At 41.0% G+C, this 27997-nt stretch overlaps 1 protein-coding gene across 5 annotated transcripts in view; it reads right to left on the reverse strand.

Moving 5' to 3' along the window:
- LOC132818130 (spectrin beta chain, non-erythrocytic 1-like) overlaps nucleotides 1-27997 on the reverse strand; it is a 269507-nt gene that overhangs the window by 35794 nt on the left and 205716 nt on the right. For all 5 annotated transcript variants that reach the window (XM_060828851.1, XM_060828852.1, XM_060828848.1 and 2 more), the window contains 5 exons: nucleotides 23966-24104; nucleotides 19530-19614; nucleotides 16542-16738; nucleotides 12203-12345; nucleotides 8924-9002 (listed from right to left, as the gene is read on the reverse strand). In XM_060828851.1, coding sequence (XP_060684834.1) covers nucleotides 8924-9002; nucleotides 12203-12345; nucleotides 16542-16738; nucleotides 19530-19614; nucleotides 23966-24104 — 643 coding nt within the window. The remainder of the gene's footprint in view (nucleotides 1-8923; nucleotides 9003-12202; nucleotides 12346-16541; nucleotides 16739-19529; nucleotides 19615-23965; nucleotides 24105-27997) is intronic.

Below are 27997 nucleotides of genomic sequence, written 5' to 3' on the forward strand. Positions count from 1 at the left end.
CTGAACAGGTAATGCTGGAGCTAAAAAATTGGAGATGGGCCATTTCTGAGTAAACTCGCGATTCTCAAAGGTTAGGGGAAATATGGAACTCTGCCCCTTGAAGCAGTGCATCATGGGACAATCGAAATATTCAAGACTGGGATCTGCAACATTTTGTTAGCCGAAGGACAATCAAGAGCATAAAGGTAAAAGAGTGTGTAGACAGATTCAGGGTACATATCAATTATGTTCTCAGTGAATAGCAGTGAGATAAGTATGAGAGGTTGAACGTCCCATTCCTATTCCTACTTTCCAGATCGCGTGGCTTAACCTTGTGAATTGCAAGTTGTGCTAAAACCCAGAGGAATCAGACTGACCTTTTGAGTTTTTAAGTTATTCACTCTACACAATTTTTCTGATAATCTATCAATGTGTTAATACTTGCATTCTGCAAGGCTAACCCAGTCAGCTACACATTTTGTAACACATAATGGTGAACATTCTCTTTTCCTGTTTTGCTCCTGATTCAGTGGCAACCATTTTCTGACAGTGATCAAGTGGTTCAGTATCAGAATAATTTCGGGTATGCTGTCTCTTCGTCTCTTTAACCCCTTGACCTTGCTCAATAATTTGGAGTAGTGCTACATGCACAATGTAGACGTGTTTTCAGTCACACTAAAATGTCAAAATGAATTCGTTAAATGGAATGTTAAGCCCACCAAGTGTTTGACTGAATTTCCTACGTTTCTTGTCTCTGGGAGTCATTCATTATTCACCAAGTGAGGCTCTGGGTCAAGCTGTTTTTCCGAATGTTCTATTTACATTGGATCCCACAACCGGTTACTCAATAAGAAAATGTAAACATTATGGGTTGAAACCAAATATTTATCAGAAACATAACTTCTATCCTTGAGGACCAGTAAGAAGCCATGAGTATCAGTGATTGTTTGATAACTAGCTTTATTCAGTAACTTTCCAAATCTGCGGTACATTGTATTTCTAAAGCTACACGTGAAGTGTAATACCAAAAAGTAACTTTATGCAAAACCCAACAAAATATAACTAGTTGTATATAAACACAGTTACGTTTCACCTATTTGCTCTCACTGTATCTTTCTTATGTTGTTACGTATTCTTGTAATTTCTTTCTATCTGGCCCACAGTTACAAAGGCCAACAGTGATGTTATAACGCTCATTGAGAAGGGAAGCATTCAATAACTTGAGTCTGCAATTCTCAAGTTGATGCTTGCACAAAATTACTTAACATTCAAAGCACAGATTGCACATGCTTGATTGGCAGATTTGAATAGCTTATTTCCAGTCATTTACCTCAGCCTTTTGAATGAATGTGCCGCACCACACACGGCACAGCGGCCAATGAAATATACAAACTGTGCCAAAATAAATTCAAACAAAGGCCAGATCTCAAAATCCCGTTCCCCACAGCACAGCAGGTGAAAATAAATAGGTCAGCAACATAAACACAACATCCTCAATGACAATTAATCAAGGACAAAGGCTGTTTTATTTAAAAGCTTTGGAGAACGAAATGTTCAGGAAAATCATTCAAGAGAACACAATGGCTAAATTGCAAATACATATATCAGGATGTAAGGAAGAAAAGCCATTTGGGAAAATACCAATATGACAAGCATACAAAGGACACAACAGAAAGGATAACAAGCTCAGAAGTAGTACAACAAAGATGACTGAACAGTGTAGAATTGCAGGCGTATATGCAACCAAAACAAAGTCAATAGCCAGGAACACGTTTAAGGAACAACATTGCTATGATCTGGACAGGTTTACACCCTCAGTTCCCAGACTACACCACAGTCTGCAATGCATTCAGCAAGGAGATTTGTGTGCTGGTTGTCGATATCTGGTGTTAAACAAAGCTCTGCAATTGAAATTCATGTTAGTGCCATTATAAGGGATTTCTTTTCTTCCCCCATTCAGTCAGGGGGATGAAAGAAAACATCATCACCACTCAATTAATAATACAAAATTAATTGAGTCAGTTTAAGAAAAAGTATGAAATCTAGGTTAAGGGTCAAGTATCATAGCAAAGATTAGACACCAACACAGTGACAAGAGGAAGAAGATTGGTTAAATCAAACAGTAGTGATTTTGGTAATATCAATCATGGGTTTATATTCCTGAAAATCCAAAACCTGTCCTAATATAAGCAGCACCACAGCTCTCTATCTTAAGTTCTATTCCTTTAATCACACTCAGAAGCTGTAAACACTATTCACAGAATCCTACTGTTACCTCACCATCAGTGATATATTGACAATGACTGAAACAACAAGATATTTCATTAAATCTTGTTGACTGCAGAGTGCAATGAAATAACAAAACCAAGTGCTTCAATTTCCACACAAATAATCTAATTCCTGGAATACCCTCAGTGTATTATGACTACGAGAAATTCCTGAAATAAAAATATTAGTCTTCCTTCTCTGCAATGTGAAAATTAGACTATGTTAGCCTACCACCTAGTGGCTGAGTAGAAACACATTTTATTTGAAGGAATATTCTGGCTTCAGCAATTCTACTGAGATAATGGGAACTTGCAACTTTATGTGGAATATTTTCAATGCAACGCTGACTAAAGAAAACGTTTTGCTTGTTCTTGCCCATCGTTACTATGCTATTTATGTCACTATTAGCAATGAAATTTATACAGAAAAATTACCAATATTTTGGCGACTAATCTCATTTGAACGATGCGGTTAATGCTGCAAACTTTGAGGGTTGAGATATGTAAGTGAAAACCAGTAGCTGAAGAACCAGCCCCCCCCCCCCCCCGACCCCTCACCCCATCCACCACCATGATCAGATTACAGCTTGAAAATTCCTCTGATCTCAATCAATTCTTTTCAAATTAACGTTATTGTATTCAGTAGGTATTCATTTATCCTACTGTTGGTCCATCTACCTGTTGCTGAGAAGGTGAAAGCAATAATGGCTACATTAAAGAATTAAGCTAGAATTCTCCCCAAGTTTATTCGGTAATAACCAGGAAATTATAGTCAAGCCCTTTTATATTGTTTTAAATCAAGTAAGAACTCAATTGCTTTATGAGAAATATACTTTCACATTTCATTTAAAATTTTAGCAATAGAAGAACTTCCAACTCAGGAAGCAACATTTCTATTCTTGATCTAATCCTTACTGAAGTGAAGATTGCTCTCACAAGTAAGAAATCACAATTTTTCTAACAATATAAGGTTTCACTGGGAAATTGTTGAAGGGCTTGCTAATACTGGTTAAAGCAGCAAAGAACAGCTATATAGGCTAGGAAGACCAAGATTTGGTCACTGTGTTGGCTGATTTCAGTCTGGACATCACGAAAGTGTTTCACTATAGAGAATAAGGGGAGCAAACTAAAGCTCTGTGGGATTGCTGCTCCAAGTTGTGATTCAGTGGCTTTTCTGGAAGTGCAGCTGGCTGGACACCACGTGAAGGCAATATCAGGCTTGGCTGCAATGCTGAATGTTAAATCTCTTCACCCTATTACCCAACGTCACACACTGGGAGCAGTTACTTTCCTGACCAGCTAGTCAGCAAAAAGTTAATGTCTTCAAATATGGAGTAGAAGGAAAAAGCTACACCAGAAAGGAGAGGGGAAAAAATAATCAGATTTAAATTCTTCTATGTATGCCATCCTTTGCATGAATGCCCCAAATTCAATTACTAGCTAGCAAGATTTACCTGTGATTGTTTTAAAACATTCATTCATTGGAATTGGACATCGTTGGCTGGGCCAATATTTCTTACCAATCCCTTATTGTCCGTTGATCTGAGTGACTTGCTTTAGCCATTTCAGAGGGCAGTTAAGCGTAGGCCTCATTGCTAGGAGTCTGCAGTCGTGTATAGACCCGACCACGTAAGGATGGTAGATTTCCTTCCTTAAAGGACATTATTGAATGAGTGGGGTTTTTTTATAACGATCAACAAAAGTTTCATGGTCACTATTTGTCTAGCTTTGAAGTCCAGAATTTTATTGAATTCAACCACCATGGATTTAAACCATTGACCAAGAATGTTAGCCTGTGGTTAGTCCAGTGACATTACTGCTGAGCTGCTGACCAACTGGTATATTTTCCACGCATTTGTGTGGATACAGTTCATTTAAGAAATGTAGGTAAGGCTCAGGGGATGAATCAACCCAGGACTCTCAGTGCCAATACCAAATATATTTTACATGTGCTCCAACCTGTGTGACACCTTCTCCCAACTCCAGTTTCTCCCTTGAGTCATTAGAAGGTCTTTAGATCAATAACACGTTTGTGGAGCTGCTTTCATGACATCATTATTCCACACATTGCAAACAAAACTGCACAGACAATCCTGGAATGACATACGTTTCACTCGTGGTGGCGGGTAAATTCCACTGGAAGTAATATAATGATTGATTTACTTTTTTGTTTACAGGTATTTGGTGGCTTTTCTGTCAATGTTATAAAGGGCAAGCAGAGAGACCCTGCACAGATGTACCTGACAGTGCTCTACAGAATCTAGAGTAAGGGCTTCATCCTAACAATCCGATCACTTCAGTATCCAGAGCGCGCAGACACCTGTTGCTTTCACACTTTGAACAGGTCAATCTCTAATTGATTATGCTTTTTCCTTCAAACAATAAAATAATAAAATTGGGTGGCTCTTGTAGTTCAGCATATACGATCCTTACAGACAGCATGGATCACAGAATTGCGGTCCCACCTAAAACCAACATCTTCCACTTGGGGAGCATAGGTCACCTATTATATCAGGGGATGGAAAACCATCCACCAGCCCCATATACCCAAAGATATTGACAGATTTGATGACTCCTATCACCAGAAATCTCATTATAAATATTAAAAACAAGGAGCTCTTTCAAATACTGAACATCTTACAATTCAAGATCAGCATTACAGCACAGTTGGTTCTAACAGCAAATGTAAAATCAAGACCCATATTATCAGAATAAGAGTAGGTGGATAACTGGTTAAACGTGGAAGAGTATCAAGTACAATAATGATGTGATGATTAAGTTTCCTAAATAACTCGGCATTCATCTCCTAGTGCTGTATTAGGTCTATGTGAATCAAGAAACACGAATGAAAAGGCAAAGCATTTGCCGTATTATAGCCTTCTCTGAAGTCTTTCTTGTACCATGACATGTTAATTTTTAAAACAAACTTCAAGCAGAAGCAGTAAAGACAAGGTTATTGGTGGTTAAGGTGCAGCAAATGCCATCTCAGGACAACCGGTTGTTATGTAGGATATAGCAAGGCAGACTGAGAGAGGGAATCCAAAGGGTACTGATCCAACAGTAATTTTGGTTTCCCTAATCTAATGACAAAACATATTTCCACCTTAGCAAATGAAATATTTGAGTACACTGAACTGCTTGGTATCCATTGTATGACACACCCATTTTGCAAATAAACCACGTTTGACATGTGATCAAAAGTACATTACTTCCATAAGGTACGTTGGTCAACATTACTTTTGGAATGGCACAAACTTCTATAATCACTAGCAGAGAACACTAATCAGGTTTGCTAATGTAATTCTCTGGACAGTGAAGTACTAGTTTTGAGAGAAAGCTTATTTGCTGTTCAGATGAGCTCAAACTTCCTTCAAAACTTTAAATGCTCTTTAAAGTTGCAGTCTCATTTTCCTCCCTCTGTATCCCTAAACAACGCAATCCAAATGTGATAGTCATGGAAATTTCTTTGGGTTGCTCTGAATTACAGCAACATAAATTATGGTTGGATAATTTATTTTAATTTCAATTTCTGGCATAGCCACATCAAAAGAACAAAAATGAAATCTTGCAGCTATGTTCGCATTGCCATTAATGCACTTTGCCCAGAAGAAATCTTCCTTCCTCTCCTTAGTTATTGATTTCTGATATTTTTAAAATCAATTAATAGTAATATCTGTGTTTGGCCCAATTCTGAAGGAAATATCTGAAACCAGAGCATTATTATCAAGCTGATAACTTTATGCGCATAACTGGGATGAATTGACAATAGGCATGTAACAAGAATCATTGCGGAGTACACTCTGTACACTTTAGACAGCAGCAGCTATGATAAGAATCAGGAAAATGAAAACTGCAACTTTAATCAAGTACATTTCTTTATATAGGCCCCTATGACATTAATAAACATTTGAATTCCATCTCCAATTTGTCACTTTTGGATAAACACTAAGGATGAACATGGCATGTGCTTTAATAAGGTAACAGTTAAAATCAGAATTCAAAGTTGCAACTTTAAATGAGTTACTTGTGTTTAGTAGCTGCTCTTTAGTCATGCCAAATATGGCCACGTTATATCCAGGAGAATCTCTAATATGTTGCATTATAATTTTATCAGTTGCTCTGTATTTTACATTGAACTTCCTGTGAATTAACTTATCACTGAAAACATAAATTTAACTAGCACCTTTGATATATGATGGTAGCCAAGATGGAGTTTACATTTCGTTGCTTTCTCCCCCAGAAACACAAATGAAATGTAAGAATCAGGATGTGATTGGGTTGGAAAAGCTGGTCAGCATGGATGAGTTGGATCGAAGGGTCTGTTTTTGTGCTGTACATCTCTATGACTCTACCTCCCCTGAGGCAAGATCATCATCATCTAAGCAAAACTCCAAAGGATCAGAGGCATATCATTCCAGTACAGCACCCTTTATGACTACTTGCAGCTGGGGTGGGGATTGAATCCACTGCCATTGGATCCAATTCGGCATTGTATTCTAGCTTTCCAGTCAAGTAGGTTTGGGTACAGATGCCTTGCAGTAATTGTAGAGACCTTTGGTAAGATTGCAAACAGATTTGGTCTTGGTCCCTGCTGAAAAGAGGGCACACTTGTTGTCTAGGGAGTGCAAGAAGGTTGTGTTTATTGTGAACAGCATCATTAAGTGGTGCAACATCTGCACATGCCCCATCTCTGCGAAGCAATAAAAAGGCAGCTGTCGAGAAGCTCATCTGAATTTTCAGTGCATGGGTCTTTTTTTGCAGATAACTTTGTTTCTGGAATAACCAGGTGATCCCTCTGCCCTCTTCGTTTGTAGATCTGACAAATGGATGACTATCTATTGGCAGCTCTCGCAGTCTGCGTACTCCAGAGCATTGTTGAGCAGTGCACCAGCATGCTCCCTCCAAATGCAAGCCAGGCAACAGAGAGCTACGCTGTCAGGAAAGGAATGGTCAGCTTCAACCTGACCCCAGTCTCTCCAGTGGCGCCTAATCCCAGCCTCTTGCCAACATCACCATCTGCCCGTGTGCCGACACTGACATCACGGATCTGTGATGCATGCACAAATGCTTCTCATGGCCATCGCGGCCTGCTTATTGTATACAAGCAGCTATATTGACATTTGGAGTAATCATTCCAGTTTAAGCCTCACCAGACTGGTTTCTGGGACTATGGGATTGGCTGATGAATAGAGACTGAGGGGATTGGGCCTGTTTCTCTTTAAGTTCAGAGAATGAAAGGTGATCTCATTAAAGCAAACAATAATTCTTAACAGGGATCAACAGTATAGATGCAAGAAGGATGTTTCCATTGCTTAAGAAGTCTAGCACTGGGGACCTAGTCTCAGAATGAGATGAGAATCATGAGTTTCTGAATCTTCAGAATTCTCAACACCAGAGGGCTGTAAAAACTCAATATTTGAGTATGTTCATAGATATTAAAGGGATACTGTAAGAAAGAGTTGGAACATCAGCCATATTCCAGATGAATGGCACAGCAGTCTCATGAGCTGAATAGTCTATTCTGGCTCCTATGCCCTGATACAAATCGCGCTTGGTGTCCGAACTTTTTAAAAAGCAAAGTGAAAAGGTGAATAAGGGAAATATTTTAAAAAAGGTTAAAAAAAACTTCCAAAAATTGTATAAATGCAACTTAGGTACAAAAATATCACAGAGTTTACAGACCTTATTTAAAAAATAACCCACAACACAATCATTTCTACATTTTCTAACACTGAAATTTTCCTGAGATGCAGTAGACTCAGTACTTGTGAATCTGTTTGTAACTGCTTCAGGCTTTGAGACCCAGAGGGCTCAGTTTTGAAGTGTTTTGCAAACGTAGCTAAAGTGAGATGAGAAAAATAAGTTTTCTCACTCAGCAAAATAGTTGAGGGTTGGAATGCACTGCCTGGAAATGTGTTGGAGGCAGGTTCAAATGGAGCATTCAGATGGACATTGGGTGATTATTGAAATGGAACCAGAGTTATGGGTAAAGTGCAGCAGACTGGCAGCAAGTTAAAATGCTTACAGCCAGTGTGGACACAAAGTGGCAAATGGCAAGACTTTTGTAATTTGTATCTTGCATTTCACTAACCTGGGGCCCTAAGTCTTTGGTAGGAAATCTCCAGTTTTCATTATGCTAGCAACCTTTAGGGCAAGTAAAATACAACCATGGCAGAAATTTGCCTTGGTCTGTGCTACAAAACATGCCAGCTGTTATACTCTTCACTGGATGATTAATTCCATTGATTACCATGGAACTAAGCCTTGAGTTGGGTGTCTATTGGGACACATGAGGCATTTTGCATTGCTATCAAGACAAATCCAGGCCCAAATGGTGTTTAAATCCAATTCAGAAACTCAAACCAATTTTCCTTTATATTCATTATTTCTCTCATCTCTCAGCACATCTTTATTTCTGGTGCTTGTGCTTCATTCATGCCACTACCTGTAATTTTGCAGCCTCGGAAATATAATTTTGCCAGCCTATTTTAATGAAGTTGGGTTGAGACTTAGCCTGTACATCCATTGGTTATACAAAAGCAAACAAACAACAGATGGATAAGAAGAAGAGCAAACCACTGCAAGAGGAGGAATCAGTTTCAGATAAGGTGATGATTGGCATTCTAGGTTGTCTTGAAACGATGGGAACTATGACAGAATTTAGATTGGTAACTGACCAGTGATGGCTCATCTGTTACATGAGGAGTTAGTTCTGCTCCCTTCGGACCTTCCATCTTCCATTCTTCTTCCTGTGTCCTAAAGGACAACAAAACATATTATCAAGTGACACATCTGTAGTATGTCTATTCCTAGTGTCTCTACATTGGCAGGGAAACAGGGCACTTTTAGCTTGAATTTGGTTTGGTTAATTGAAGAACGTTTGCATGCAATCATCCAAATAATACAACTAATTGCCCAGAGACCCATCTCTTATAACTAGTAGAATTATCTTTTTCAGAGAATTTGCACTGTTCAAAATGAATCACACTGGAGTGCTGATGGAAGTCTGAAGTTACAGCAAATTGCATTCACACTTCTTATTTTACATTTTAAAAAGAAATCATAATTGAGGAAAGAACACACTTGTCAAATACAATAATATTTAATGATGTCTGACTGTTGTCAGATACTATTCAATTACTCCAATCAGATGAATGATAAAGGAGAAACAAGTAAGTTCCTGCAATTTGAGACACTCTCACCAATTAAGTATAAAATACAAAATGTGAAGCTAACCAGCTATTGTGATTTTGCATGGGTGACATAAATCTTTCTTGCAATATTATTTTAATGGGCTAATTGACTGTCAAAATGCGCACCAATTAAATGTCTGGACTTTGATTTTTTTCAAAAAACTTCTGTCCAAATTCATTTCAAAAAGGATAACTGTATTGTTAGTAGCAATCACAAAGTAGCAACTGGAGTGAAGAAGCGTAATGTCTGGAAGAGGTAAAGGAGGAAAAGGCAGAGCGAAGCGGCACCGCAAAGTGCTCCGTGATAACATCCAGGGCATTACGAAAGCAGCCATCCGGCGCCTGGCTCGCCGTGGCGGGGTCAAGTGCATCTCGGGTTTGATCTACGAGGAGACCCGTGGGGTGCTGAAGGTTTTCCTGGAGAATGTGATCCGTGATGTGGTCACCTATATTGAGCACGCCAAGCACAAGACGGTCACTGCCATGGATATGGTGTATGCTCTGAAACGCCAGGGCCACATTCTCTATGGATTCAGCGGCTGAGGATAAAATGGGCAGCACGGTAGCATAGTGGTTAGCACTGCTGCCTCACAGTGCCAGAGACCCGGGTTCAATTCCTGCCTCAGGCGACTGTGTGGAGCTTGCACATTCTCCCCATGTCTGCGTGGGTTTCCTCCGGGTGCTCCGGTTTCCTCCCACAACCCAAAAATGTGCAGGTTAGGTGAATTGGCCATGCTAAATTGCCCGTAGTGTTAGGTGAAGGGGAAAATGTAGGGGAATGGGTCTGGGTGGGTTGCGCTTTGGCGGGTTGGTGTGGACTTGTTGGCCGAAGGGCTTGTTTTGACACTGTAAGTAATCTAATCTAAAATTAGTAGTATTTTGTTGTCCCACATTTTCAGCCACAAAGTAAGATCTTTCAGATAACTGTAATCAACCTGTTTTTGAGACAGCTATGGACAAGGCAACACCAGCAAAATCAACTTCTCAAAGAAATAATGAGACAGCCAGGCTTGGGTAAGAAAGAGCTGGTGATTCCCAGAATGAAGTTTAGGTCAACATCACAATTAAAAGTTTTACAAGTCAGAAAGCTAGCATTAATATGACCAGCGATTAACCCAAAGTATAAAAGGACAAGCAGAAGCTAAAGGTGCAGGATAGCGTTACTGAAAAATCTTTATATGCCATGATCTATTGAGTTGGTTTATCATGTAGCGAGTCAGACCAATAGTAAGGGTGGATACAGCAACAAGTTACTAAGTGTATGATATAGGCTGCATCAAAGATGTGTCTGTAATAGTGTTGGCTCTTATGTCTGTCACTGACCCTACAACCTCCAGCAGTGTTCAAGCTGGAAAGCACAGTGGGTTTAACAGTTGGCACAAGTGAGGATTGCAGATGCTGGAAACCAGAGTTTAGATCAGAGTGGTGCTGGAAAAGCACAGCAGGTCAGGCAGCATCCGAGGAGCAGGAAAATCAACATTTAGGGCAAAAGCCCAAACAGTGGTTCAACCATCTAGATTATATTTCCGTAAAGTGCTTATGGTAACACAGTCTGAGTACATGAAGTACTTGAGCATGTATTCACAAATTGGATTTTTTAAAAGTCTACAGTGAACTGAGTTAGAGTGGTCTCAAACCAATTCCAACTGGACCAAAAGCAAACAGTGTCTTGTAAGTCAATCCTAACGAGCTCAAGTTGACAATCTGACCCAGAGGATTAATTTCTTAGTGGCTGGTTTGTTAAATGGAAATGTCACCTTGGTAGGAAGAGGATGCTTCTGAGGTTATGCTAAAACAAAAAGATTTTCTTCATCTCGTCTAAGTTAGTTGTACTTAACAACAATGGTTAACTAGCAGTGGTTATTTAAAGTGGAAGGTGTTTCATTGTTCACCAGCATTGGCATGTAACAGGTTTTAAACATGCTTTATCTTTTCCCTGAAAAAAAATCAACATAATTCCAGACAATATTTAATCTTGAAAACATATCCAATAACAACCATTGTATTTTGATGACTTATGTGCAATGATTTCAGAAAGTAACACAAAGCAGTGAAGGCAACAACCACGGAATAATTTAAGGAGGTGGATGTTGTGATTAGTAGAAAGGGTGCAAGATGGAGGAGAGAAAGGTTGAAAGACAAGTTTCAATGTTGTTCTGAAGCATTAAGCCTTTGTCGTCCGCATCTATTTTGAGAACAAACTACCAAATTCTAAAAAGAGAATTCAAACATGTATCTTGCTGTTGCCACATAAGCCAAAAAACGAGATGTAACTTTGCTTTGTGTCTTGTTGTGAAGAGAACTCTGTTGCGATTTTTAAACAATGTAAAAGTCCTTGGTAAATATGTTCCCATAAAAACAACTTACATAGTATCTTTCAGGAAGCGTAACAGCTCAAGGCCCTTCACAGGAACATTACAAAACAAACATGCTACCACTGAGTCACATTAGGAGGAAAGAAGTCAGATGACCAAACAGGTAACTTTTAAGAAGTTTTTTAAAGGAGGAAAGTGTGGTAGAGAGGAAAAGAGATGTAGGAAGGCAATTGCAGAGCTGGGGCCGAGACAATTGAAGGTACAGCCTTAGATCTTAGAAAGATTTGCTGTAACTATTGTTTATATTTCAGTATTCCCCTGTACTAACCTGACATCAATCTCTACAAAGGCAGACTGTTTCACACTAAAAAACAGGGTGGTTCTTGGAAGCCTCCTCCAGTGTCATTTATTCATTGGATGCCAGGAGAAACATAACATTAATACTCACTTTTCCACATGTGTTTGATCGGCTGGTTGTTGGTCAGTATCAGGTGGGATTTGATTATGATCCAGTTCTGACTCTGGTTGTAGCTGCACCTCCATGGTTTGCCTGAGAGCCTCTTGTTTCTTTCGAATCTCCAATAACTCCAACTACAAGAAAGCAACAGTGTAGGGATAGATCACACTAAATACAGCAGTGTAGGTATAAACAACAGTCAGATTCACCTTTCTACAGAGCCTGTCATTATCATTGCACATTTCCAACTACTTTACTGTCATTGAAGGGCATTTTTGAATTGTAGTAATTTGTGATCAATTTGGGCACAGAAACTCCCACACACACCCAGATCATAATAATGGATAATCAGCTTTTGTGATGTGATTAAGACATAGACAATGGTTAAGATGCTGGGATAACTCCCATGCTCTTCTTTAAAATAATGTCATGGGATCTTTACGCCAAACTAAGAGAGCAGATGGGACATTGGGTTAATGTCTCAGCTGAAAGACAACATCTTTGGCAGTCCAGCACTCCCTTAATTCTGCACTGGAGAGGCAGCCTAGAATGGGACTTCAACGCACAATCTTCTGACTCATATCTTAGACTGCAACCAACTAATGCAATCTACACTAGAAGTTAATAAAACTGAATTAGTAAAGAAATATCCAAATTTATGTCAGGAATTAGCTATCAAATTAAAGCAACAGAGAACAATTACAAAATACATTTGTTTATAATAAATGAGTGGTATTTCATGATTATTAGACAGTAACAATCAACTACTGACTCTATATATTTTTTAATTGGGACAGCTGCTTCCTTCAATGTCTGCTTGGCACAATGTATTTAAATCTCAATCCAGGACTCAAGTAATCCATGCTAATAGTAAAAATGCTGAACTAAAGGCAATGTTGATTGTTCAATTGTTCAAATGGCTCTCTTTAAGGTGGAAAATTCTTTGTCTGAGTTGGTCAATGAACCTGTTTAAAATATTAGTGCAAAAGTAACTGGTTTTTCTTGATATTTGTACCTTATTAAAGGCAAAATGAAATGCTGTGGATGCTGGAAATACTCAGAAAGTCAGACAGCATCTATGCAAAGGAAAGCAGTATCAATCGGTGGCACAGTGGTTAGCACTGCTGTCTCACAGCGCCAGGGACCTGGGTTCAATTCCCGCCTCAGGCGACTGACTGTGTGGAGTTTGCACGTTCTCCCCGTGTCTGCGTGGGTTTCCTCCGGGTGCTCCGGTTTCCTCCCACAGTCCAAAGATGTGCGGGTCAGGTGAATTGGCCATGCTAAATTGCCCGTAGTGTTAGGTAAGGGGTATATGTAGGGGTATGGGTGGGTTGCGCTTCGGCGGGTCGGTGTGGACTTGTTGGGCCGAAGGGCCTGTTTCCACACTGTAAGTAATCTAATGCTGCAGGTCAGTAGTCAGTGATCACATTTCAACTTTAAAGGTAATTTACAGGATATGAATCAACTTTGAAATGTACACTTGGGCACCAAATATTGCTGCTGTGTGAAGCAGTGATGTATGTGTACTTCTTCGAATCTCTTCTACTGTATTGACTGTGCACAATGCAGTCTCCTCTACATCGGGGAAACCAAACATAGATCAAGTCATTCCTTTGCAGAACACAGTTCAAATTGAGCTTCTGGTGAGCTGTCTTTTTTAATTCTTCGTCAAACTCTCACACTGACATCTCTATCCTTGGACTGCTGTACTGTTCCAGTCAAACTCAAATGGACGTTAAAGGAGCAGCTTTTCATCTTTCGATTAGGCATTTTACAAGCTTCTGGATTCAACAATGTGTTCAAAAATTTTATACTACAGCCTCATTTACCTCCTTTCTTTTGGATGTTTCGGTTTCTCTCTTCATCATTCTTATTCTTGAAGAAAGAAATACATTTTGCTTCAGTCAGATCTTTTGTTTCTTCCCTTGCTTCATCGCCATTCGCATTAGATGTTCCTCTGGGCATACAACTTCCCTATTGTTCAACCTCTACTGTCTTCCACCCTATTATAGACATCCCTTTTGTCCATGTCCCATCTACTTCTTCCTCAGAAAGCATTTCCCACTTCTGACGAAAAGTCCGTGACCTGCCAAGTGGACAGCTGGCGAGAGACTATGCTGCACCTTCTAAGGAAGGCCTGATGGAACCTTTATCAATTGGGCAGTTGCAGCAACATCAGTGGGATGTTGGCCATCTCAAATTAAGTCATGTCTAATCTTAATCTGTGTTTGGCCGTGCCACCTAGGAAGGTAGTAGCTACTAAGTGTGATGATACTGTGGCTTTAAGAGCTGTGTTTTGTCCTGGTTTCTTTCAGAGAGAGAGAGACAGATTGGGTGACAGATGCTGAGCAGTCTATGAGAAAATAAATAATTTTTGAAACCCTGGGTTTTTTTTATAAGATGTTGCAACAATAGAAGCAGCCTGAGTGGGTGTAGTCAAGCTCCCACCTACAGAACAAGGGAGTTTTATTTTTTTCAGGAGTAGAAGCTGCTGGGGTTGTGAAAAGCTGTCACATCTCTCATTGCTTCAGCTGAAAACTGGAGTTGTCTCTCTCTGAGAAATCTCTGTCTTTTGATGCTCTTTACTCCTGGGTTGGAGTTGTATGTGACACAATCCACATTCTGAATTTGCCTTTTGCCAAGGGCATGTTTACGGGATGTTACTATATTGGAACAGTTACTGTTTAGCAGTAAAGTAAACTATTATTCTGTCAAGCTTGCCAATAGAGTTAAGTTATTCCACGTTCCTCTTTCTTTTGCTGTATTTTAACAATAGCATTTGAACAAATGGTAATTTTCATAATGTCGAGTAATTTGACAAATCAAATTGTGATCTGGAACACAGCAGCTTACATCTACCTTTAAAATAGGAAAAGGTTAGGGTTTCTGCTACCTTCTTAATATATTCTGAGGGAGGCTGGTCTGCTCCATAACATGAAGAACCCCAGAATTCATGAATAAGAACAAGTGGGACAGCTCCGATAGTGGTGGTGGGTTATTTCCATGGGTGGATGAGATGGGGAGAGAGAGGCAGGGACGCCAAAAGAAAGGGCAGTGGAATACCTCTCAGCAACCCCTCGCCCCATGTCCATGCCCTATGTTCATGCATGCGACTGGGCATGACGTGCCTACGATCAAGGCACACCCCTGGCTCACCAACCAGCAGCCTTCACGCTATTGGATTCTGGCAAGGCCCCAGAATCTCATGTTCTTCGGTGCTGGGACAATTCCACCCATAATCCTTAAATTACTGATCTCGTGGGAGGGTGGTTAAAGATTACTAAAATATTACTAAATGGCAACCAGAGTACTAAACCATAAATGCACCTTTGAGTAACAAAACACCAGCAATTTCACCATCACCCTGTTAGTTTATGATATCACCTGAATTGCTGTCAATTTACCAGTGTCTATTAAGACGTGGTCAAAAACCACATAACATCAGCCTATAGTCCAACAGGTTTATTTGAAATCAGAAGCTTTCAAAGCGCTGCTCCCTCGTCAGATGTAGTGAGAGGGAAACACACAGACCACAGAATTTATGGGCAGACAGATCAAAAGATCATACAAATGAGGTGAGTGGAGTGTTGGATAATAAGTCTCTGCAGGTGACCAAGGGTGTTCGATGGTGTGAGTGACGTGTCTACAACTGAATAACAACTAAAGGGACAATTTTAATCACAGTAAAGGAGGCAGAGAGATAATTATAAAAATCCTAATGCTGGAGACAAATCAAACAACTGGAATAACATGGAAAACAAACAGAAGCAGCTGGAAAAATCCCCACCAGGTCCAGCAGCATCTCTGATGAGAAACCAGAGGAAGGATCACTGGACCCGAAATGTTAACTCTGATTTTCCTTCACAGATGTCACCAGACCTGCAGAGCCCCCTCAGCAACTCCCCACCTATGCTCCTGATTTACAGTATCCGCAGTTCTTATTTGACTGGTTTTTATTTGACTGGAAGAACATGGAATAAGATGTGGTTAACAAGGAGGTGAGAACCACAGTTTGATTACCGCTAGGATTTTAGTTTAAATTAGTAAATTAATAGGAATCAATTGATGTCACTGGGAGTTTTAAAAGCATGGATCGATAGTTTTGTGGACAAACATCAACAAATTTTGCAACAAATGACAAAGCGAGTCACTGCATTACAATCCAAAATTTGAATCATAGAGCTTTGATAGTCATGTATCCAGTGAAAATTCACACTTTAAAAAAGCACTATTCATGCATTAAGAGCTCAGAATGAACTACACAGTTCAGTACTAATCTTTAGCCTGTTAAATACATGTTTCTTGGACGTTTCTCTTGGTTTTCACTTACAGTGGTGAGTCTTTCCAGTGCGGAAAACCTCTCGTCCCAAGTGGCTGTCGATTTTTCAAATGCCTCATGCTTCTTGATGAGTTTTTCAACCTGATCCACGCTGTTCCCAATGTCACGGCTGTTAAGGTAAGACTCTTGTGTAATCAGCCATGCTTCAGCAACTGAAGCATCTCTTGCAAACTGACACACTTCCAGTACTGGAAAAGCAGAAAAACATAATAATGCAAAGATTTTAATCAGTTACCACGAGGAAAAAAGATTTTGTGATGTTTAGGGGGTTGGAAAGATTTAGGCATTTGAACTTTGCTAATGCAGGATATTCATTTTGAGAATGATTTTAACAGAGATGCTTTCAGAGCTTTCAGAGACGCCGGTGTTGGACTGGGGTATGCAAAGTTAAAAATCACACAACACTAGGTTATAGTCCAACACGTTTATTTGGAGCACTGGCTTTCGGAGTGATGCTCCTTCAGCAAGTGGTTGACAACGACCTGATGAAGGAGCCGTCCTCCGAAAGCAAACCTGTTGGACTATAATCTGATGTTGTGTGATTTTTAACGTTCAGCTTTCGGAATTGGTGGTGTTTTCTGGTGAAAAGTTCAGTGAGGAAGCTAAATAACTGAAAATTAAATCCGCTTTAGGAACAGTCACTTACTTCACTTCAATTACATAAGATTCATTTTAAAATAATTTTTTAAAGCAACACGCAGATTTAAATGAAACCGTGCCTCTCCACTTCAGATCAAAAACAGGTTTAAAGACAAATTTATCATTGTCTGTCACTGTGTTATTTGCAGCCTTGTTGGGTAAGGAGTGTGCCTTTTTAATTTCTGTCTCTTTAAAAACCGAACAGCAAGGATAAGGAACCACTTTTGAAAAAAACAAACAGGGATTTACTAGGTTGGCTGCATAACCTCACAGCAAGGACTGCACTATCTATTATGCACTCTACATTTTGTGGCTATGGGTTCTTGCGATGTGCAGATGATCAGAAGCCAAGGAGTTGCTTCCAAGCAAAGATGATTGGTTCTCAGCTAACTGAGCAGTTTGGAACTGGAAACAAAGTTCCAGAGACACAGGCAGAGAGAGAGAGAGAAAGATACAGACAAATGTGTTTTTGTCGTCTCAATCAGAACTGTCTGTTCTGTACAATAAAAAAGCTCAGTTTAAACTTGAAGAAAAGGTTAAACTTTTCCAGCAGCAGTTGCTATGAGCTGCAACTTTAGATTTGACGAATCAGAGATATTTTCCAAGTGCATCAATCAATCTGTGCTTTTAACATACCAATGGAAGCTTCCAGGGAAGGACAACTTAACATCAAGGCTGAAGGAGAAACATCTCAATTTCAGAATCCTCCACCAATAATGTAAATAATGTTGTGTGTGTATGGCACGAAGGAGGAACTCACAAGGGTTATTTAGTTATTGGTATTAGATGCTAATGCTTTATACCTTTTTATTTGTAGCTATTGTCTAACTACATATAACAAATAATAATTCTTGTTTTGTACAATTATTCTGTCAACCTTGGTCAGATAATCAGGCAACTGGGCTTTCTAACAAATGGTTGCTCAACTCAAAATTTTAACTTTGTTTCTTTTGCCACGGAAGAGGACAGATCTGCTGAGTTCCTCAGCTAGTCTGGCAGTAACAGGGGTAAAACGCAGAGTTAATGTTACTGGATTCTGAGGAAGGGTCACTGGACCCAAAATATTAGCTATGCTTCCTCTCCACAGATGCTACCAGACCTGCTAAGTTTCCCGTCACTTTCAGTTTCAGATCCCCAGAAGTCACAGTTTGCTTTAAGTTAGAGTACCGCATGCACCTTACAAAAAAAATTAACAATTTAGTATGACTTCAGGAATAATGGGGTCATTGCTTTGCAGCACAAGGTTCACTTTCGCAGACTGTTAACAGAATGCAGAATGTACATTGCCAGGAAGTTGGTTTTGACTTTAGTCCTTTGCTGTTAATGTAGCCAAATGTAGCTTTAGGCTTCAGGATGCCTGGCCATAGTTGTCTTATTCATTTCCTTCTTTCTCATCCACTTCAGCATGCTGTCTTCCTCTGGCTTATACAATCTCTTTGGTGCTATATCACATCTGGTTGACATGTACTACAGCTTACACAGCATGATACAAGTGTGACTCAGATATTCCAGCAATGTGTTACATAAGACAGAGCTCCTCCAATGGGATCCTTCACCAGGGTGGCACGGTGACTCAGTGGTTAGCACTGCTGCCTCAAAGCGCCAGGGATCCAGGTTCGATTCCAGCCTTGGGCGACCAGCTATGTGGAGTTTGCACATTCTCCCTGTGTCTGCATAGGTTTCCTCCCACAATCCAAAGATATGCAGGTCAAGTGAATTGGGCATGCTAAATTGCCCACAGTGATAGGTGCATTAGTCAGAGAGAAATGGGTCTGGGTGGGTTACTCTTCAGAGGGTCGGTGTGGGGACTTGTTGGGCCGAAGGGCTCATTTCCACACTGTAGGGAAGCTAATCTAATCAGTTCCCCCAGACTGTGGATTGGCCCAACTCCCATGGGTTGTACTCAGGCAAAATGTTTTTTTTGTCTGCAACAGCTTACAGGAACTGATAAAACCACTCATGGTTTGCATATTACAGTATAAGCTTTAAGTGTAGAGGATGTCAGTGAAACCCATACAAATATGAAGCTAATTCAACAATGTTTTATCTGCTTCCTTCACTGAGATAATGCAAGGAAACAGCACAACACATTCCCATAGAGGGTAATGAGCTCATCACCAGATAATGCTTTAGCGATATTAGTTGAGGGATAAATATTGAGCATGATAGAGATAACTCGTACAATTTTTCAAAACAGCACTCTTGGGTTCACCTGATAAGGCAGACAAAACCTAGATTATACAGCTTAACTGAAAGACAGCACGTCTGACAGAGCAACATTCTTTCGGTGGTGCACTGAAGTGTCTGAAAAAGAAAATATGTGGATAGCATTTCACTTACAAAGACGTAACCAGCACCAGCGCTCCTCCCATTTATCCATCATTGATTTTCTCTTCTCTGTGAGTTGTACCAGCTTGTCTTTAATCTAAGGAGGTAAAGGTTTGTGGACATCAATGGTGCATTCTATTTTACATATAAATTTTGAGTATTATGGGATTTATAATCGAGAAACAATTATATGAATGCTGGAGTGTAAACAGTGACATATGAAGCTGCTTAGATTAATAAGAGTTATGTTTATATTTGTGATGCTTGAACAGTTTGGTGACTATTTCAATTGAAAAACATACCTCTCCCTACCTCAGTTTCTACAGAAAAGTAATGTCAGCATTTGTTTCAAACAAATAGTGGTTCAGAGGTTTGCCTGGAATTTAAGGGGCTAACTAATGAGGATAGGCTGCAATGACCGCACTTGTTTCAACCGTGAGAAGTGTCCTGATTGAAGTGTATTATGTCAAGTGATCTTGTTAAGAAGAACGTGGAAAGAATGCTTCCTTTAGTGCATTATCCAGAACGAGGGGGCCCTATTTTTTAAGACAAGAGATGGCCCCTTCAGAACAGAGATGAGGACTTTTTTTTCTCTCAGATGGCTGTGCAAATTTGGAATTCTGCCTCAGAAATGGTGGAGGCTGCATCACTGAACATTTTAAGCAGAGGCAATCTCCTTCTCTGCAGGATTTTCAAGGGTTTATCAAGACAAGTGAGAATCATTAGTACAGAAGAGCCCCTTCAGCCCATCATGTCTACACACATGAAGAGTACTCTACATCTACACTCATGCCACTTTCTAGCCCTTGGCCCAGTCTAGTGATCCCCGGTTATCAGAGAGGAATTAAAAACTTGGCTCAGGAGCCCCTGTAATTTCCTCCCTGATGCCCACAGCAGCCTGGAATACAACTTATCTGGATCTGAGGATTTATCCGCTTTTAACCCTACCAAAACCTCCTCATCCCCCACGTCAGACTGCTCAAGAATCTCACAGGACTAGTTCTGAATTCCGTATCTACATCCTTCTTCTTCCAAGTGAAGACAGAGGTGAAGTTCTTGGTTAACACCTTACCAATGTCCTGCAGCTCCGTACACAGAGTGCATGCCTCATCCCTAGAGGCCCTACTCCCTTCCTGGTTACCCTTTTCTCCTTGATTGATTGATTTATTGCTGCTACATGTGCCGAGATACAGTGGAAAGTGTTGTTTTGCCTCCTATAATAATCAGATTGCATCATACAAAATGCATCAGGGTAGCAGAACAGTTTGCAGAATACAATGTTACAGCCACAGAGAAGGTGCAGGTCCATTCAAAGTCTGATAACAGTGGGGAAGAAGTTGTCCTTGAATCTGTTCATACGTGAATTCAAGCTTTTATATTTTCTTCCCTTCGGAAGAGAATGGAAGAGAGTATTAGCGGGGTGGGAGTGATCTTTGATTATGTTAGTTGCTTTCCCGAGGCAGTGGAAAATATAGATGAAGTCAATGGATGGAAGGCTGGTTTGTGTGACACACTTGGCTGTGTTCACTTATAGATATACTTACAGATTGTCTTGGGATTCTCCCTAACCTTACCTGCCAGTGTTTTCTCATACCCACTCTTGGCTCTCCGAATTGCTTTCTTAAGTGTCCCCCTGCACTTTCTATACCACATGAGAGCCTCTGTTGATTTGCTCCCTTTGCACATACTAAAGGGCATTCACTTTTCTCTCTTATCCTGTCCTGCACATTCCCATTTAACCAGAGCTCTTTTAGCTTGTTGCTTCTACATTTCCCCCCTTAAGGGAACATGTTGGGCTGTACTCTCACCCATCCTCTGTTCTGCTGTAGCTTTACCCAGAAGTAGCTGTTGCAGTCTACTTGGGTCAGATTCTGCATTATTTTAATAATATTTACCTTGGCCCAACCCAAAAGGCCTTCTCTGCATATTTGTTCCCTTTCCATAACAAACTTAATATGGATAGCGTTGTGGTCGCTATCACTAAAATGCATTCCCAGTGCCATCTCAAATACCCGCTGAATCGGCTTGCATTGCACTGTCCCTTGTTGGACCTTCTACACCTTAATATAAAAAGTTCTCCTGAATACATTTTAAGAAATCTGTCCCCTCTATACACTTTACCTTGTGAGCAACCAATCATTGTTGATCAAGTTGAAATCCCTTATTTTCATTGCACTATTATTGTTTTTAAACATCTCAGTGCATTGTCAACCAATCTGTTTCTCTAAAAAACTGACTGCTTAGGGGTCTATAATACACTTCTGACAGTGTGACTTCCCCCTTTCTTATCTCCAAGATTCACCCACAAAGCCTCATTTGAAGATCCATCCAAGGTTTGATTTTGCCTAGCCCTTACGGAATGCTGTGGTTCACAAAGACAGCTCATCACCACCTTCTCCAAGACAATTAGACCAGGCAATAAATCCTATCTTAGCCAGCAACATGCACATCCCCGGAATGAATAAACAAAAAATCAGTTCAGTTTAGGAGAGATAGAACTCTTCAGCCATGCCAGACACACTATTCTAAGACACTGTCCTGAGAAAACTTTATGAAAGCTTTATCAGTGCTACCTTTGCCTATTTGATTTTTTTTGCATCTATATGCAGATTAAAATCCCCCAAGATTATCACTGTACTTGAACAAACTTCCAATATTTCCTTCCTTTATGTTTCATCCTTCTATAAGGTTATTGTTAAGAAATCAATCTATTATCATTTCTAATCTTCAACCAAACCATTTCTAGTTCCTGGTTTCCTGAATGTAGGTCATCTCTCTCTCTCTCTATTGTACTGATATGTTAGATCTCATGGAATACAGGGAGAACTAGCCATTTGGATACAGAACTGGCTCAAAGGTAGAAAACAGAGAGTGGTGGTGGAGGTTTGTTTTTCAGACTGGAGGCTGTGACCATTGGAGTGCCACAAAGATTGGTGCTGGGTCCACTACTTTTCATCATTTATATAAATGATTTAGATGTAAGTGTAAGAGGTACAGTTAGTAAGTTTGCAGATTACACCAAAATTGGAGATGTAGTGGACAGTGAAGACGGTTACCTCAGATTACAACGTGATCTTGATCAGATGGGCCAATGGGCTGAGATGTGGCAGATGGAGTTTAATTTAGATAAATGTGAGGTGCTGCATTTTGGGAAAACAAATCTTAGCAGGAATTATACACTTAATTGTTAAGGTCCTGGGGAGTATTGCTGAACAAAGAGACCTTGGAGCGCAGGTTTATAGCTCCTTGAAAGTGGAGTCTTAGGTAGATAGGATAGTGAAGAACACATTTGGTATGCTTTCCTTTATTGGTCAGAGTACTGAGTACAGGAGTTGGGAGGTCATGTTGCGGACTGTACAGGACATTGGTTAGGCCACTTTTGGAATATTGTGTGCAATTCTGGTCTCCTTCGTATTAGAAGGATATTGTGAAACTTGAAAGGATTCAGAAAATATTAACAAGGATGTTGCCAGGGTTGGAGGATTTGAGCTATAGGGAGAGGTTGAATAGGCTGGGGCTGCTTTCCCTGGATTGTTGTAGCCTAAGGGATGACCTTATAGAGGTTTATAAAATCATGAGGGGCATGGATAGGATAAATAGACAAAGTGTCTTCCCTGGGGTGGGGGAGTCCAGAATTAGAGGGCATAGGTTTAGGGTGAGAGGGGAAAGATATAAAAGAGACCCAAGGGACAGTCTTTTCATGCAGAGGATGGTGCGTGTTTGGAATGAGCTGTCAGAGGAAGTGGTGGAGGCTGGTACAACTGCAACATTTAAAAGGCATCTGGATGGATATATGAAAAGGAAGGGCTTAGAGGAATATGGGCTGGGTGATGGCAGGTGGGACTAGATAGGTTTGGTATATCTGGTTGGGATGGACAAGTTGGACCGAAGGGTTAATTTCCATACTGTACATCTCTATGACTCTTTGACTCATTAATTATCAAAACCACCTCTCCATTTTCCCAGCTTCCTGTAATTCCTAAATATCATGTTCCCTTCAATACTCAAGTCCCACTCTATGTCTTCCTGTAGCTATGCTATGTAATGGAGCAGACTACCATTTCAGTTTCCTCAGTGTGCTATAGGTGCACAACTAACAGTGCACGTCACTAAATCATAGGTTTCCCAGGAATGTTCCTCCTTGATTTTTTGATACATGGGGAAGATGGATGAGAAGCAGATTAGGAAAATTAATTCCAAAGTATCAACTTCAAACCCGCCATGTAACCCCCCATCCTACTTGCAATTTATTTTTCTATTTGGCTGCAACAATATCTATTTGAGCAATAATTCTTCACAGGACAATTTAAGTAAATATTAAGGTTGAGAATACCAACTGAGTTACACAATGTAAAAGCTACATGGAAACTATTTCATTCAGCTTCATAAGCTCCATGCTAGAAGCTGAAACACTGTGCAGCAATAATATCTACAAATGGTGGTCTCACCTCTTCAGAAGCATGATGATTGCGGGCTAACATGGTTTTGCCCAAGTCAATGCAGGAAGTGAAATTTCTGTTCCTGGCATCAATCTCTGCTCTGATTCCCTGGTGGTATTTCATCAGTAGCTCCACAGAGGAGACATCTCTGTCAAAATATATAACAATTGAACAATGCTTGATTTCACAGGAAAGGAGGTGATATTTGATATATACATCTGACTTAGCTGCATAATCACGGGTTTCGCAATAACTCAAAGAAAACCTTTTCTTTGAAAAGCAAATGAAATATTAAGTTCATAATCGACTATTATTTGCTTAGAATTAGGCCAAAAAATGTGAAGTGATTCTCCATTGTTAATCCATCTTACTCGAGTAAACCACAGGAATGCTATCTGGATAGCTTCAAAGGTATCTCTATCTTACCAATAGCATATATCACATGAGCTAACAGCACGCATCAAGCAACCTGACCTTCCGGTTGCCATCCATTTTAATTCTTACTCCCACTCTCCCAGCGACATGTCCATCCTTGGCTGCCTCTACTGTCAGTGTGAGACCAAACTGAAACTGGAGGAACAACACCTGATATTTCGTTTGGGAAGTCTACAGCCCAATGGATTCAATATTGACTTCACCAGCTACAAAGTCCCTTCTGCCCAAGCCTTATCGTGTATGCAACCCCACCCCTCCCCCTCCCCCTCCCCGACCTCTCCGAACCTGTTCACCTCCCCTCCCACCTTTCCACTCCACCCTTCCCACTGACCAATCACAATAATTCATTACCTGCATCCATCTATCACCATCCCACCTACCCTTCCCTTAGCCCCACGCCCCTCTGGGCTCCTTTTCCCTCCATGGTCCTGAAGGACGGTGTTGGTCCAAAACATTGCCTTTCCTGCTCCCCGATGCTAACTGACCTGCTGCGCTTTTCCAGCCTCATATCTATTGACTCTAACTTCTAGCATCTGCAGTCCTTACTGTTTCCAGGATATCCTTTTCTGCCTGGTGTCCTATCTCAAGGATCAAATAAGTTTTGTCCCAATTGCTAATGCCTATTGAACCTTCTTATGCATGCTATGTCCTCCCTGGGCTGAATTAAAATCACATCCTTCCAAACCCATGCTGGAGAGTTAGGAGGTTCCTTTCAGGGGCAGGACATAATAATTAGAAAGTGACCTTCCAATAGCTACTTTCTGTCTGTCTGAGGCCAATATGAAACGTTGCAAGGGCAGTGAGGGAATCAAGCAGGTCATCCATGTTTGGATCTACTGAGGCCATAAAGTGATCACTTCATGAGCCACACTTACCACTAATCAGGGGCAGCATGGTGGCTCAGTGGTTAGCACTGCTGCCTCACAGCACTAGGGTCTCAGGTTCACTTCCAGCCTCAGGTGACTGTCTGTGTGAGTTTGCATGTTCTCCCCATGTCTGCGTGGGTTTCCTCCGGGTGCTCCGGCTTCCTCCCACAGTCTAAAGATGTTCAGGTCAGGTGAATTGGCCATGCTAAATTACCCATTGTGTTAGGTGCATTAGTCAGAGGGAAATGAGTCTGGGTGGGTTACTCTTTGGAGGGTCAGTGTGCACTGGTTGGGCCGAAGGGCCTGTTTCCACACTGTAGGTAATCTAGTCTAATCTAGTTTCCCTGAAATGTGGGAGGTGTATGCCATGTTAAAAGAGCCCAATACCTTCAGGGTTGGTGTCAGGCATGGGATCTTCATTCCAGGTCTACTATGGTGATTCAATAATATTTTTCACCATCATCATCACCTCAACAGTTCTCCATTTTCCCTCCCCAGGGATACTTCAAAACTATCCATTCAATCTCCCCTGTTAGGTTTTACCAACTTAACCTGGGCTATATTCTATCCCAGTCTGACTCCAATCTTTTACCTTGGTGCCCAGCTCCAGCAAAGATGCCAATTGGGAATGGCCAATGTGCCCCTTTACCCCCTTCTACCTGGCATTGCTGCAAGCACAGTGCTGCCAGCTATCCAAATAACCGGTGGTGCTGTGAAGCAGGGCATCCTGTCCCTGAGGTGGGGGAATACTCACCTCCAGCTTATTCATTGGCAATCACTCACAAACAACCATGATTGTCTATCAACAAGCTTCCATTTCAGAGTTTGTGTATTTCTGTGGGTCCTTGTGTGGCTGATGAGCCGAATCCTAGAGCCACATTTCTGAGCTTACATTTGCCAAATGTTTCTAATCGGAAGATGGGAATGCTCCCTGATCTCGAGATTGCTGGCATTCCTTTTCTGGTTCCTTTTCGGTATCTCCTCCTACTAGTCGCTGTTTTCAAAGAATTGTGTCCCTTCAGATAACATATTCCGCCTAGCCAGTTTCTTCTGAGTGAGGGTCTCCCAGGTGTTAACATTTCCTGTATTTGTTGAGGGAATCTTTAGGGAGTCTTTGAAGTGTTTGTCTATGTCCTCTTCACATTCAACTGCCTTCCTTGAGCTGGGCAAAGAAGATTTGCTTTGGCAGTTGGAACCCAGGCTTCCTAAGTATATGGTTGGTCAAGCGGGGTTGGTTTCGGACAATCGTAACCTCAATATTGGTGTTATCCTTCAGGGATGCTGATGTCAGTGGACCTGCCTTCCCAGCTGGTGCAGAGAACCCATCTCATAGAGCACTGATGGCATTTCTGCAAAGGCCTTGAAGTGGTGACCATATGTAGTCCGAAGTTCCTGACCGATACAGAAGAGCTAGAGGGATGACTTTTCCAGGTGTGGAGAGCTTTTCCTTTCTTGTCAATGAGGAACTGGATGATGCAGATGTTTCTTAGTACCAACATTTTCTGTCCATCCTGTGAACAATGCCCACACCACTGGGAAGCTTGGGTTTGACACAATGAAGGATGGTGATGATGAAGGTGGAAAAGAGGTTGGGGGTAATGTCACACCCCGCCTTGATCTCAAAGGATTCTGCCATATTAACATTGGCGAGGACCGTCACTGACATGCTGTCATGGAGGAGATGGAAGAGGCTGATAAATGTCTCTGGACAGCTGGCCTTTGACAGGGCCTTCCATTGCACTTCCTCACTGACTGAGTCAAAAGCCTTGGTCATAAGGAATAAAGATTTGTCATCTTCCTTCAATTCTGTTAAATCGACAAGTGTGTTGAAGTAACTGCACTTCCTTCCCTCCAGGATGCGTCTTGTCACCCGTACATGAAACAATGAAGGCCGTGCAGAGCTACTCACTGCCTAAAGATTTCTCTATGCCTTCGAAGAGACACACATCTTAGTCTACGGTGGATTTTGGATCAGGTCAAAAACTGCTTTACGTTGCAAAAAGAGTTCTCAGATAGTTTGAATCAGGAACCAGCCTTAAGATTATGTACTCGCGACAACAGACATCTTGGAGGTAAAGAAATACAGTCCAGCAAATAATGCGCTTGTCAATTTAAGAGAATTAAAAGGAAGGTGACAAATCTCTCTTCCCTCTGACTGTGCTGGACATGACTTACATTAAACCTGGGACACAGACTCAAGGAGCTACAGTTGGCAGAAAAGTCAGTGCTACAAATTGTGACAATGGTTTTGTGTTTTTCAGTTATGTCAGATTAAATTACTGTAGTGTAGTGTGGTAATAGGCCCTTCGGCCCAACAAGTCCACACAGACCTGCTGAAGCTGAAGCGCAACCCACCCAGACCCATTCCCCTGCACCTAACACATTGCCAATTCACCTAACCTGCACATTTTCTGGACTGTGGGAGGAAACCGAAGCAAACACAGGGAGAATGTACAAACTCCACACAGTCTGTCACCTGAGGTGGGAATTGAACCCAGGTCTCTGGCGCTGTGAAGCAGCAGTGCTAACCACTGTGCCACCGTGCCGCCCATACTTATGTCATACTTTCTGGAAAAACAAACAACGCTTTTAACTGTGAAAAAGCAAGGTCTCAATCTCCATCTCCTTGAAGGACAAGGCCGTTGGTGCATGGGGATACCACTACCTCCAAGTTGCCCTTGAATACACACAGCATGCCCAGTCACTGTATCACAGAGGAATTCTCTGCTTAACAGCACTA

Source organism: Hemiscyllium ocellatum, chromosome 8 (assembly GCF_020745735.1).
Source record: "Hemiscyllium ocellatum isolate sHemOce1 chromosome 8, sHemOce1.pat.X.cur, whole genome shotgun sequence".
NCBI classification, from domain to species: domain Eukaryota; kingdom Metazoa; phylum Chordata; class Chondrichthyes; order Orectolobiformes; family Hemiscylliidae; genus Hemiscyllium; species Hemiscyllium ocellatum.